The 13,307-nt window shown below is 41.3% G+C and overlaps 1 protein-coding gene across 1 annotated transcript in view; it reads left to right on the plus strand.

Moving 5' to 3' along the window:
• LOC126210436 (alpha-(1,6)-fucosyltransferase) overlaps positions 1-13,307 on the plus strand; it is a 190,040-nt gene that overhangs the window by 166,530 nt on the left and 10,203 nt on the right. Inside the window, exon 11 of the mRNA XM_049939671.1 lies at positions 1,566-1,676. Within this exon, the coding sequence (XP_049795628.1) occupies positions 1,566-1,676 (111 nt within the window). The remainder of the gene's footprint in view (positions 1-1,565; positions 1,677-13,307) is intronic.

Genomic DNA, 13,307 nt, shown 5'->3' on the forward strand with positions numbered 1-13,307 from the left:
ATTTCATTACATTGACAGGTCTTTGAGGCCTACAGCACAGAACAACAATAGGGGGTGGGGGAACATTACAAACTCAAAAACCCCAATAAAAGACATGTCTTTCAATCACAAGGGAGGTCCAGGTATTTGCTGCAGATGGCACTCCATATTTTTCAGTTTCTAGCATCGTCCTTCACGGCCGCTGTTTCCCCTTCTTGAAGGATCATCATCACTCGATCCGTCCATCGCATTCTTGGGTGTCCCCTTGGGAGTTTTCCCGTGGGTTGAGAGTGGAGGACATTCCACATGTAAGATGTGGCCAAACCATTGTAATCGCCTCTGTCCCAATATTCGTCCAATGTGTGGCTGTCTAAACCCCTGGTACAGGTCTTCTTTCTTTCTTTCTTTCTTTCTTCTTTCCCATTTACCTTCCATGTTATTGTAGACGGGTCCCTAGATCTTCCGAAGTAAATTTGTTTCAAACGCACATATTGAATCTTCTGTCATTACTGATGTCGCCCAAGTTTCACAAACCTATTAAAGTACTGGCCTATACCAGTGTCGTGTACAGATGTATTTTGTTCTTCTGAGATATCAGACGAGATTTAAAAAGATTGTTCAGACTTAAGAACACGTGATTAGCACTTGTTATGCGTCGATGTACTTCTTTCGTCACTTCACGTTGATTAATATCAAGCCCAGGTACTTGAACTCTTCAACTCGTTCGAAGGTATGCCTGTCTACAACAAAGGAGGGAGGGAGAACTCAACGACGTGATACTCAAAGATATTTAGTTTTGTCCTCATTCACCTCCAGCCCAATTTCCTTTGCATTTTGGATGAATCTGGAAGTATCAGCACACATTTGCTCTAGAGTGTCACCAAGGATCACAACATCGTCAGCAAATGCCAGAATTGTGCCTGTTCCCACCATCTCCATTTCTCTGGTTCGGCAAGTGTCATGACTTACTTTTTCCAAGGCCCAGTTGAATAATATTGGCGCCAATGGACCTCCTTGTCTCAATCCATTTTGCCACACTGTACTTTAGAAGTTGACTGGGAGTAGCAGGCTGCAATTAGATGGATGTATTTCGATGGGATGCCAAGTTCCTCTAACATTTCCCATAATGTGACACAGTCAATGCTGTCATAAGCTTGCCGAAAATTGATGGGGGAAGATGAGGTGTAGTTCCTGATTGAACTCGTAGAATTTTTCTGTCAGCTGCCTCAAAGTAAATATGTGCTCAATAGTAGACTGTCCGAGGATGAACCCACATTGATATGTGCCTACAATTCCTTCAGCCAGCAGTTTCATTTGGTTTAGCAGCAAAGTTGTAAAGACTTTGTATCCAATTTCAATAAGTGAAATTCCTCGGTGGTTTGATACTTAGGTAGCATCACCAGTCTTGAAGATGGGACATATAATTGCTCCCTTCCATTCTTCAGGAATTATTTCTGCTGCTCAAAGGTGGTGGATATTAATTGTTTCAATGCACAATTCTATAATAATAGTAGTATGTGCACCCATTTACTGGGTGTCTTATCAGAGATGTAATTACACTGTACTGCCCCTTTTTTTTTTTCCAGGTGTGCCGGGTAGCCTATGAGTTGATGCAGACTTTGCATGCGGATGCATCGGACCGCTTTAAATCACTGGACGATATATATTACTATGGGGGCCAGAACCAGCACACACAGGTTAGAACTAAATTTAATGTTCTTGCAACAACAGTCTACTTACACTGGTACTCCCTGAAAAGTATAGCTCTCCCCCACCCCTCTCTTCAGCTGCCAAGAATATCCTACAGAGAACAACAGCTGCTACGTTGTTCATTAGATGTTGATCAGAAGAGAAGTAAAACAGTAGATAAATTTGAGAACGAAACATTGCTTAGGATATTATCACCAAAATCCTTCTGGCGTATGTCCACATTATCTTGTAAAATATTTACAGCAGATTGCATAAACTTGGTTACTGGATAACAGTTTTGACCTTAGTTTCGAAAATGAACCTACATCATAAACAGTTGCATATATATAACACCAAACTCGGATCAGAATGAGGTTCAGTGTTGATCTAAATTTGCTAGAGGACTGCATCATGCTTCAACTGAAGATAAACAGTGTGTATTGCTGGAAAGTGTCTTGAACCAGTATCCTATAGCTTAAAATCCAAATGTTAATAGTAATATGCACACTGGAGTCAGTGATTGGTTTCTTTTGGTTTGTTTCAGCAGATGTTGTCTCTCTATAGTTGTAATTCTTGTACAATATTTTTATTATGTGAAACCCAGTTTAAATTTTTTATCATTTAACTTCTAGATTTGGTTTTGTCTTTTACAGAATGCATGGTGGGCTCATTGGAAATCATTGTTGGCTTCAGATAGTTGGCTATCTGTAAATTAAACAAAAGAACAATCTAATTCTCTCTCCAATACAGATGCTGTTCACCCCAGTGGCCCAGATGGGAATCTACAAGGTGCTGGCCACTTGACTTCAAACATGAAGAGTTACCAACCTTGGCATCACACCGAATTGGGCTTTCAGCAGTTCGCTGAGAATGATGCAAAACACATATTACTTGTTAATTGGATAGATAAACAGTCTACTCACTAAGCAGCGGCAGAACACACATAAAAGGCTGTTGCGATAGGCAAGCTTTCGGAGCCAGTGGCTCCTCCTTCAGGCGGAAGGGTTGAAGGGGAAGGAAGAAGGGTGAAGGAAAAGGACTAGAAAGGTCTAGGAAAAGGGGTAGATTTTGTGAAAGTCACCCAGAAATGCAGGTCAGGGGAGACTTACCATATGGGGTGAGATGTAAACACTGATTGTTGGGGACTGTATTGGACGATATTTGAAAACCTGAGAGCTTAAAGGTGGAAGACATGGTAATATGCATGACAAAGATTACTACTAAGAGTGAAAAGCTAAGTGCCTTGTACGTAACAGCGGTGGGAGGTGGCGGTGAAAAATAGACGGGAGAGACAATGAAAGATGTAAAAACACTAAACCGGAGTGCAGGAAAGAGTAGTTACAGTGAAGGAAAGCTGAGACGGAAGAAATCAACATAAATTAAGGCCAGGTGGGTGGCGAGAAACTGGTGTCCGGGGGAAGAATCCAGATGGAACGTGTGGTGAAACAGGCGCCGAGGTCACTAATATCATGTCGTAGAGCATGCCGTGCAATAGGATATTGCGAGTTGCCAGTATATACCCTTTGCCTATGGCCATTCATCCTAATTGATAATTTGGTGGTATCATGCAGATATAGAAGGCTGAACAGTGTTTGCAAAATAGCTGGTGTATGACGTGTTGCTTTGCAGGTGGTGCTCCCTTTGATAGTATATGTTTTGCCAGTTACAGGGCTGTTATAGGTGGTGGTAGGAGGGTGCGTAGGGCAAGTCTTGCAGCGGGGACAGTCACAGGGTTAGGAGCCATAGGGTAGGGAGACGGCTGCAGAAGTAGTAGAGGGTCTGACAAAAATATTGCGGAGATTTGGAGGGCGATGGAAAGCTGTTCTACTATTCTAGGTGTGGTGGGCAAAATTTCAGACAGAATGGATCTCATTTCAAGGCCTTATTTTAGGAAGTCATGGCCCTGTTGAAGTAGCTGATTAACACATTCCAGACTAGGATAATACTGAGTCACCAATGGTGTGCTCCGAAGCTGTTTTGTGGAGGGATCAGCAGTACCAGGATTGGATGTGATGGCCTGGGAAATCTGCTGTTTAACTAGGCTGGTGGGGTAATTACGTGCAGTGAAGGCTGATGTGAAAATGGTGGCATATTGCTGTAAAGAGTCTGCTTCGAAACAAACATGTTTGCCTTAGCAACTATCAAAATGTAAGTACTGTTGTCTGCTGGTAGGTTTAATGTGGACAGATATGTGTAGCTGGCCTTCGGTGAGGAAGAGATCAACGTCGAGGAAAGTGGCATGGGATTCGGAATAGGACAATGTGAAATTTAACTGGGAGAAGTTATTCAGACATTTCAGGAATTTTAGCAGATTAGCCTCACCATGAGTCCATATGGTAAAAATGTCATCAATGTATCTAAACCATGGATTCCAGGAAAGCCCCTTCCAGGCAACCGATGAAAAAGCTGGCATAGGAAGGAGCCATCCTGGTTCCTATAGCCATACATACCCCAGATCTGTTTGTATGTCTACCCCTCAAAGCTGAAGTAGTTGTGTAAGTATGAAGTTGATTAAGGTGTGTAGGAAGGATGTCATAGGTTTGGAATCAATTGGGCACTGACTGAGGAAATGTTCAGCAGCAGGGAGACCATGTACATGTGGGATGTTGGTATAGAGGGAGGTGGCATCAATGGTGACAACAAGGTGTGTGGTGGGAGTGAGATGGGCACAGATTTCAGACAATCTAGGAAATGGTTGGTATCTTTGGTGTAGGAGGGGAGTTTTTGTACTATGGGCTGCAGGTGTTGATGAACTAAGGCAGATATATGTTCGATGGATGCTTTGAAGCATCGGACCTTCACTAATATACTCCTTTCGGTCAAGTACTACAGTGGTAGATCCTTTGTCTGCTGGGAGGATTTGATGGAGTCATCAGCTTTTAGGGAACCTAGAGCCTAGAGTTCTGCAGAGGACAGGTTAGGGTCATGCTGTATGGACCTGAGGAATTCTCGAAAGCCCTGTATGGGATGATTTTGAGGTAGTGGTGGTGGATCAAGTTGGGATTGTAGTCTGAACTGTTCAAGCCAGGGTTTGCTGTTGGAAAGGTTTTGGGGTTGAGTTGCAAAGTGATATTTCCTATGGATATTACGTGTGAAGGAAAGGAGGTCCTTCACCAAAGCAGCATGATCAAATACAGGTTTAGGGCTGAAGCTGAGGCCCTTAGATGATACAGATAATTCAGGAGGGGAGCCTGCTTTAGATGAGAGGTTAAGGACACTATACTGTTGTGATTGGTTCTTGGTATTATGGGTTATCCTTGGTCTAGGAGGCAGTGGTGAAGGCTGTGGGATGTTAAGGATATTGGCCAAGCTCGGTTTGTAGGAGAGGAGTGGTGATTGATGGTGTGGATATTCGGGTGGTTGCAGAGCGACATGAAGGGAAACACTACTGTTGAGGTAGTTTATGAGAAGGAAACATGAAGGGCAGATAACATCAGGATTTTGTAGGGGGAGAGAAGTCTGGTAAAGTAGAAATTTGCTGATGAGTCATATAGGTCACAGATTAGCTGGGTAAGAGGAAGAGATTGCTGTATTTGAAACTATAAAAGAGCCTGGTATAGGGTAGGATTGCCGCCAGAACCAGGGACATTCAATGTTAGGCCTTTTGAAGTAACTCCGAGGGACAAGCAGGTTTCAAGAAACAGAATTTGGGACCTTTGCTTTATCAAAACTAAGACATGTTTTCGAAAGGAATGGATGTAATATGAGATGGGATTCATCATGGGAAGAGAGGACAGTTAAAAATTGTGAGAGTGGCAAAAAAATAAATAAGCAGAGGGTGGAAAAGATAGGAAAATGGAAGAAAAGCAATGAAAAAAAATGGAAAAATTAGAAAAAAATCTGTACAGAAATCATTAATAAGAGGTAATGAATGGGCACTCTATGTTGATACAAAAAAATCGATTGGGAAAGTCTTGAAAACAGACTAAATTTTAGAAACTAGGTAAACAAAAAGTGAAAGGCATAGGAGAAAATGTAAACTACCAAGCTTGGCAATGAAAGTGACAAAGGAGAACGCAATAAAAGTCGATCAGAGCGATTTGCCGAAAAACAAATGCACAAAAACGTGAAAGAATTATGTACGAGGACGGTTCAGAAAGTAACCTCCGATTGGTCACAGTGCGGGTTGTGGGGGGAGTAGCGACGCCATCTGTGCGTTCACGCACTCAACAGGTCAGTCGGCATCAAGCCGTGGTCGAGTGAACGTCGTACCTGCGCTAGTTTAGTTTTTGTGGCAGTTTGAAATGTGTGCTGCAATAGAAAACCCCGCCAAATGTGAAGTGCGTGCTGTCATAAGGTTTTTTACAGCCAAAGGATATTCTGCAGCAGCTATTCATCGTGAGCTTTGTGCCGTGTACGGACCAAGAGTTATGAGTGAAGGAGTTGTCCGTGAATGGGTACGTTTATTTAAAAGTGGACGAGAAAACGTTCATGATGAAGAGAGGAGTGGTAGACCATCATTGGTGACTGACGAACTCGTTCAGACAGTTGATGCAAAAGTTCGTGAAAATCGACGTTTCTCAATGTCGGAGTTGTCTACTGGTTTTCCACAGATTTCTGAGACTCTCTTGTACGAGATAGTGACAGCAAGATTGGGTTACCGTAAGTTCTGTGCACGATGGGTGCCCAAAATTCTTACCGACCACCACAAAACTCAAAGAATGGCCTCTGCATTAGACTTTCTGTCACGTTATGAGGACGAAGGAGAACCATTGTTAAACAGAATCGTGACCGGTGACGAAACCTGGATTAAGTACGTGAACCCTGAGACAAAAGAACAATCAAAGATGTGGGCACATTCAAATTCGCCTACCAAACCAAGAAAAGCCTCGCAAGATTTTTCTGCCAGAAAACTGATGGCAATGGTGTTTTGGGATGCCAAAGGGGTGTTGTTGGTTGAATTCATGGAACGTGGTACGACCATTAATCAAGACGTGTACTGTGAAACAATAAAAAAGTTACAACGGGCTATACAGAACAAACGCCGTGGTATGCTGACTTCCGGTATCGTTTTTTTGCACGATAACACCCGTCCTCACTCTGCTCGCAGAACAACGGCCCTTCTTGAGTCCTTCAAGTGGGACGTTATCAACCATCCACCTTACAGCCCAGACCTGGCGCCAAGTGATTATCACCTCTTCATGCATTTGAAGAAATGGCTCGGGTCACAGCGGTTTGATGACGACGAAGAGCTCAAAGATGCGGTCACAGGCTGGCTCCAGGCACAAGCGGGTGATTTTTATGCAGAAGGAATTTCAAAGCTTGTGAAGAGATACGATAAGTGCCTCAATCGCTATGGAGACTATGTAGAAAAATAGTGCAAAGATGTAGTTGTAAGATGTATATATTAAAATATTTTTATTTAACTTGGTGTATTTTTTTAAATCAACCGGAGGTTACTTTCTGAACGGCCCTCGTATAAACAAGAAAAGTGGATGGTGGAAAGGAAAAAATGTCAAATTTGCCCTTTTACAGTTTCAAATATAGCAATCTCTTGCTCCTACCTGGCTAATCTGTGACCTATATGCCTCATCAGCAAATTCCCATTCTACCAGACTTCTCTCCTCCTACAAAATCCTGCAGTTATCTGCCCCTCATGTTTCCTTGGATGGTATCATCCGCCAAGCCACATGGCAGACTTCACCTCAAAAAGCTATCCCACCTTCTCATAAACTAGCTTAACAGTGGTGTTTCCCTTCCTGTCCCTCTGCAGCTCCCTAAACAGCCACACCATCAACCACCACCTCTGTTACGTACAATTCACTTAGCTTCCCACTGTCTTGCATATTACTGTGTCTTCCACCTTTAAGCTCTCAGGTTTTCAAATATCGTCCAATACAGTCCCCAACAATCAGTGTTTCCTTCTCATCCCGTACGGTAAGTCTCCCCTGACCTGCGGTTCTGGGTGACTTTCCCAAAATCTACCCCTTTGCGTAGACCTTTCCAGCCCTTTTCCTTCCCCTTCAACCCTTCCGCCCGAAGGAGGAGCCACTGGCCCCGAAAGCTTGTCTATCACAACAGCCTTTTATAGTTCTGCCGCTGCTCGGTGAGTAGATTTTTTACCTATCCAATTAAATAATTTTATCAATAATTGATTGTTTTTGTTGTTATAAAAAAACATATTACAGATTATTGGTCATGGACGTAGGCAGATTTCTGTGTGAACAAAAGTTTACAGGTTTTAAAGTCATCGTAATCCAAGGCTAAATAAACTATTGTCACAGAGCAGCAGAAGTATACATCTGCATGAGTTCAGCCTTCATTAATCTGGAGGTTGTTTTGAATACCACATCATTTACTGGGCATGGCCCTTTTGGAGGTGGTACGTCCTTCCATTCTTCTGGCTTTTGAAACTGACTGACCCATCTAGATGTACAGGAACCTATAGTTTAATATGGCCTCCAAATCGTGGTGTAGCTTGGCATTTTTTACATTAACAAATTGTACCAGAGGTGGAAGAAGAAAGGGTATGGCAGTGATCAGGGATCAAACTCTAGACCACTGGTTCCCAACCTCTGAATTACCCATGGAAAAGAACAGGTACTATTTGATAACACTAACGAAGTTGGACATAACACCCACAGGTTGTTCTGGAATTTTGTTACGTTCCTTGCTTCTCTTTTCATTCATACACAATAGGCTCTGGTATTCACAACTGTAAATAGTGGTAAATTAATGTGATACTCTTCAGACATTTTCCGATAGAAATGAGTACTAGCCACTGACCATTCGAGAGGGATGTGGGAAGGAAAAGAAAAAAAGGTAGTTCTGTTTTATGAGACCTTTTTTTCGTGGGGTTCGAGACTGATTGCAGTTTCATTATTTGAAAATATTTGTTTCTTCATTTGAATTGGTCCCAGACATTTCCTTGTCAATCTATAAGAATTAGGAAAATAGTTGCTAATATAATTTACTATTGATAACTATGAGAGGATTTATATCAAAAGAAATAAAAATAAGCCTAACATTAACGTGGAGTGATTTTAGTAAACTAAATTAGTTTTGAAAATGAAGTTTCAGTGTGTCTCACTCAGAAAATCTGCAGTCCATTTTTATTAATAGCAGTGAGATGCAGACTTTAACGGGGGCTATACGAAATCTGAGAGTTGCTCAATGGTGGGAAGTGCATGCTGGGGGTTAGTAGGGAGACAGGGAAGCAAATGAAACTGATCAGGGGACAAACTGGAGGTGGGTAGCAAAAGTAGACAGATGAGTGTGTGGAAGATGAACTGAGTAAATTCTGTGCTAGTTTCCACAAGGTAAAAGAAAACAGAGATGAAGTGTAATGTAAGGTGGATGGATTATTAATAAATACATTTCTGACTGTTAAAATTGCACTACCAGGAAGGACAGCAGGTAACTAAATTTTAGTTGTAAATATACAGTATAGTATGAAGAATACATGATGATCATTCTAGGTAATTTGGAGGATACACAGGGTGCGAAATTGAGTACGTGGAGCTGCCATCTCTGGCACTGACAACACCTCTGACCTGGCCACTCATCAGGTGGAGCTGAGCTCAGATGAAAGGTACATGTATGTCATTCCCTCCTGCTTCAGCCCTGTGCTGAAGTGTCTGGCGGGCCAGTCTCTCGGTGACCTGCGACCGGGTGTCTTCAGCAGGTGAGAGATACAGAGGCCATGCCATGCTGTGCTGGGTGAGAGCCGAACACCTTCTGTATTGAAATAGAATGCGACAACTGATGACATGCAGTCTCAGTTTGTCCCCTCTTGACAGGAGGACTTCATAGAGATCTCAGATGTATGCCCAGCTACTGGCCTTAACAGAAATGTGATCACTGCCATCCAAATTATCGGCTGTGTGGACTGGAGGTGACAGTGGTGTGTGCTCATTGGCATTCTGTATTGTCACACCTGGTGCCGAGTTTAAGTGGCAGTGACAGATGCAATGTAGTGAAATTTGTTATACACTGGCACGTCCCTCACGACACAGTGCACGGAGCTGGGACTCATCCGAAAAGATGATGAGCTGACACTCCCATGTCCAGTTTTGGGCACAACTTTCTGCTGTCTTGTCAAGAAAAAATGCAACAGTACTGTGGCCGTGCTGACAGTCCACAATGTTCAAGCCATTTGTCACTAAGACAGTGGGAATCCTTATCCCACTATAAATAGGGTCATTTTGTGAATTGTAGCTGTTAGTGCTAGGCCACCGAGATCCTACTATGAGGCTTCGAGTATGGCCTTTTCGACCTGTCGATCTCATAGTTGTGTAACAGCATCCATCGGGGTCCCACATCACATCACAGAACAGTGAGCTGCAGTCTAGATAGTCCACAGTTCTGACAGTAATTGTTTCTCCTTCTATCACTATGCGTAATATAATGTTCATTTGTGAGAACGAGTTTAAAATGTGACTTTGTGTACGAGATACCAGCTGCATATGGTATTTTACAGACTAGAAGACACTATGGACTATAAGACATACCTCAATTTTTAAGCAATTAAAAAGAACATACACTTTTTACCATTAATGTTAGACTGAGAAAAATTCTTAGTTTACAAAACCAAACTGACCTTAAAAATTATGATCTAGTTTTCACCATTTAGCATTCAATCCTCTGTTTGCACATTTAATCTCCATCATTTTTTTCAGTTCCTCTTTACTACCTCGCGAGGGTCAAAATGCTGCTATGTTTCCATTTTGTTCTGCATGTGCTATTACTTTCATTTTATAGCCTGCATCCTAAGAATACCTTTTATTTAACACAAATCGTTTCTTACTGACCACAAAGTGTGTATCGAGTGCATTAAAACATATCCACATTAATTAAGAGTTGTGTACTAGAATTATTATCTGCACTCATTACTTAACATTCCTAATAATCTTCTCAACCAAACCTTACAGATCAAAAAAATTATTTCGAACTGCAGCAGTGTTCTGATGACAACTTTTCCTTTGTTCACTTCTTTTAAAGTGTGATCTGTGCAAACTGAAATCCATTATTTTATAGTGTCTCTAGAGTGTGAGCTGTTGACTGTAGACTAATTTTATTTTATTTATTTTTTTATTTATTTATTTATTTATTTTTTCCTTGAAGTTGGTCCCACTTCACAGTAAAACAATCTGTGATTAATGTTTGTACAGGGGGATTCTGTCTTTATAGCTGGATCTGAGTTCACTTGCATAATTGAAGATCAACTGGTTTATATAATCAGTCCTTAAATACTAATAAAAACAGTTGAAACATCAGGTATTGTAGTATTTCAGTAGTCTGTGTGCAGATATTTTGAAGAGTGGCAATACACAGTGAACAAAGTCACTTTTAAATGGTGTTCCTTGCAGAATGCCAATGCTATTCGTCAGGAGTAAAAATTTATTATTATTTGATTGAACTGTGTTTACAAGGAGGAGGCAATAGAATTGAAAATTAACGATAAAGATTACTTCTTTTTGTCAAAATAAAACATTACAAAGATAATGTGCTGATCATATTATCTTTACATTTTGTGTGTAAAGGTTGATGCTGGCATTAAAAAGTTTATAGGAAAATATTAGTTAATATAGCCACATTAAACCATTATTTCATTGTCAAGTAAAATGTAGCCTTTTTCTCATATTTGACTTCCCATATGGTGGTAAGTGTAGAGATGGTGAGAGCAGCAGCAGAGTTGGGGATACAGTGGCTATATTGAGTAATGAAAATTGTGTGGAGACAGATGATGATCCCAGAAGACTGGAAGAAGGGAATAATTGTCCCGATCTTTAAGAAGGGGAATAGAAAAGAGTGCAAGAACTATGGGAGGATAACATTGATGAGTCATTGTGCAAAGATTTTGGAGACAGTTTTGGAAGCACGAATTTGGGCAATATTAGAAGGAAGAATGAGAGAAGAGCAACATGGCTTCAGAACAGGAAGGTCCAAATTTTTGCTGTAAGACCACTGCAGGAACAGCACTATGAATATGGAGTAGATCTACTAATGACCTTCCTGGACATTGAAAAAGCGTATGTAGGAGCAAAGTGTGGAAAGCCCTCGAGAACAGAGGAGTAGCAAAACAGATTATTTTTAGGATAAGGAAAATGTACCATGGAAGTGTGAGCTGTGTGAAAGTGGGAGAAGAGAGATCAGCTTGGATTGAACAGAAGAATGGCTTGAGGCAGGGAAGTGAACTTTCACCATTGCTCTTCACTGTAGTGATGGATGATACAATGAGTACAGTAGCACAAGTAATTGGTGAAAGGAAGACGAAAGCTATGGTGTTTGCAGATAAACTGGTGATTTTGGGTAACAAGGAGGAGGAAGTACAAGAGCCGCTGGACGTATGGGAACGAACAGTACAAGAATATGGGATGAACTTTAGTATAAGTAAGAGTGAGATGATTATCACAACAAGAAAGGAGAGGAACAACAATTTGGGAATGATTGAGGAGAGTGGAGAGTTTCAAGTACCTCGGAAGCCTGATACAGGAAGATATAAAAACGACAGAGAAAGAAACGAGTGGTGGAGAAAAGCAGAAGCATTTTGGAAGAGTGTCAGAAGCCTGATATGGAGCAAGGATATACCCCAAATCATTAAAAAGGTTATATAGCGGTTATACTATGTCCCGATCCTGACATATGCAACAGGAACCTGGATTATGAAAGGAAGAGAGAAAAGCAAAGTACAAGCTAGTGAGATGAAATTCTTGAGAAATGGTATTGGAGTGACAAAGATAGACAGGTTAAGAATGAGAGGATCAGAGAGTTAATGAAGGTGGAACCATTACAGGAGGAGGTAGAGAAGTCAAGGCTGAGATGGTGTGGACACATTAAGAGAATGGAGGAGAAGAGGATACACGAGATGAAACTGGAAGGAAAGAGACCAAGAGGAAGACCGAGAGACAGATGGCTGAAAGGAGTAGAGGAATGCGTCCAGAAGAAAGGAGAGGACTGGACCAGGGTGAAGACAGAGAGGCCTATGTTCCATACAGACCCGACCGGAGGCTGGAAACTGTCCAAGATGATGAATGATGGATTATGACATACACAAATCACCATGTATTAGATACAGTGATTAGTGTAATGAGGTAATCCCATACAGTCTATAATGGTACTATGAAATGCATGCCTCACAGATGCACACACAAGTTAATGTATTTAGTGTGTGTAGAATCAGATAAATCACAACATTAGGAATAAAATTAATGTCTTGTGCCAGAACTGTTTTATGTGTAAATGTGACTGAAATATAATGTAAATTTAGGCTATGAAAGCACAAGTCATACTCTTGAATTAACAGGAACTTGTATGTTCCTCCATACTATCCTCTCACTGGATGAGATTTTCGCCCTCCCGACATGCAGGCGGCACAGGTAGCAAGCTCACAAACTACATTGATTGGATTCTGTATTGCCAGGTCTGTGATGGTTGACAAAACATCTATAATGATGTAAAATTTTTTTATGACCACCAGTAAACGTCTAAGAATAGAACTCCCTTGTGCATAGACATCTTCAGACGACGTCTGATTACAATTGAGTTAATATGTTCAGTATTTGACTTTAAGGTCTAAGTGAGAAAAAGTCTGAAATTATGTTTAAAGTTGCTAAGTGATCTCAGTAAAGTCCATGTATTTCTGCACCGTCAGTTATGGTGCCTCAAGACAGACACACAATCTCCAACTGTAATAGTTG

This window comes from Schistocerca nitens, chromosome 10 (assembly GCF_023898315.1).
Source record: "Schistocerca nitens isolate TAMUIC-IGC-003100 chromosome 10, iqSchNite1.1, whole genome shotgun sequence".
In the NCBI taxonomy this organism is placed as follows: Eukaryota; Metazoa; Arthropoda; class Insecta; order Orthoptera; family Acrididae; genus Schistocerca; species Schistocerca nitens.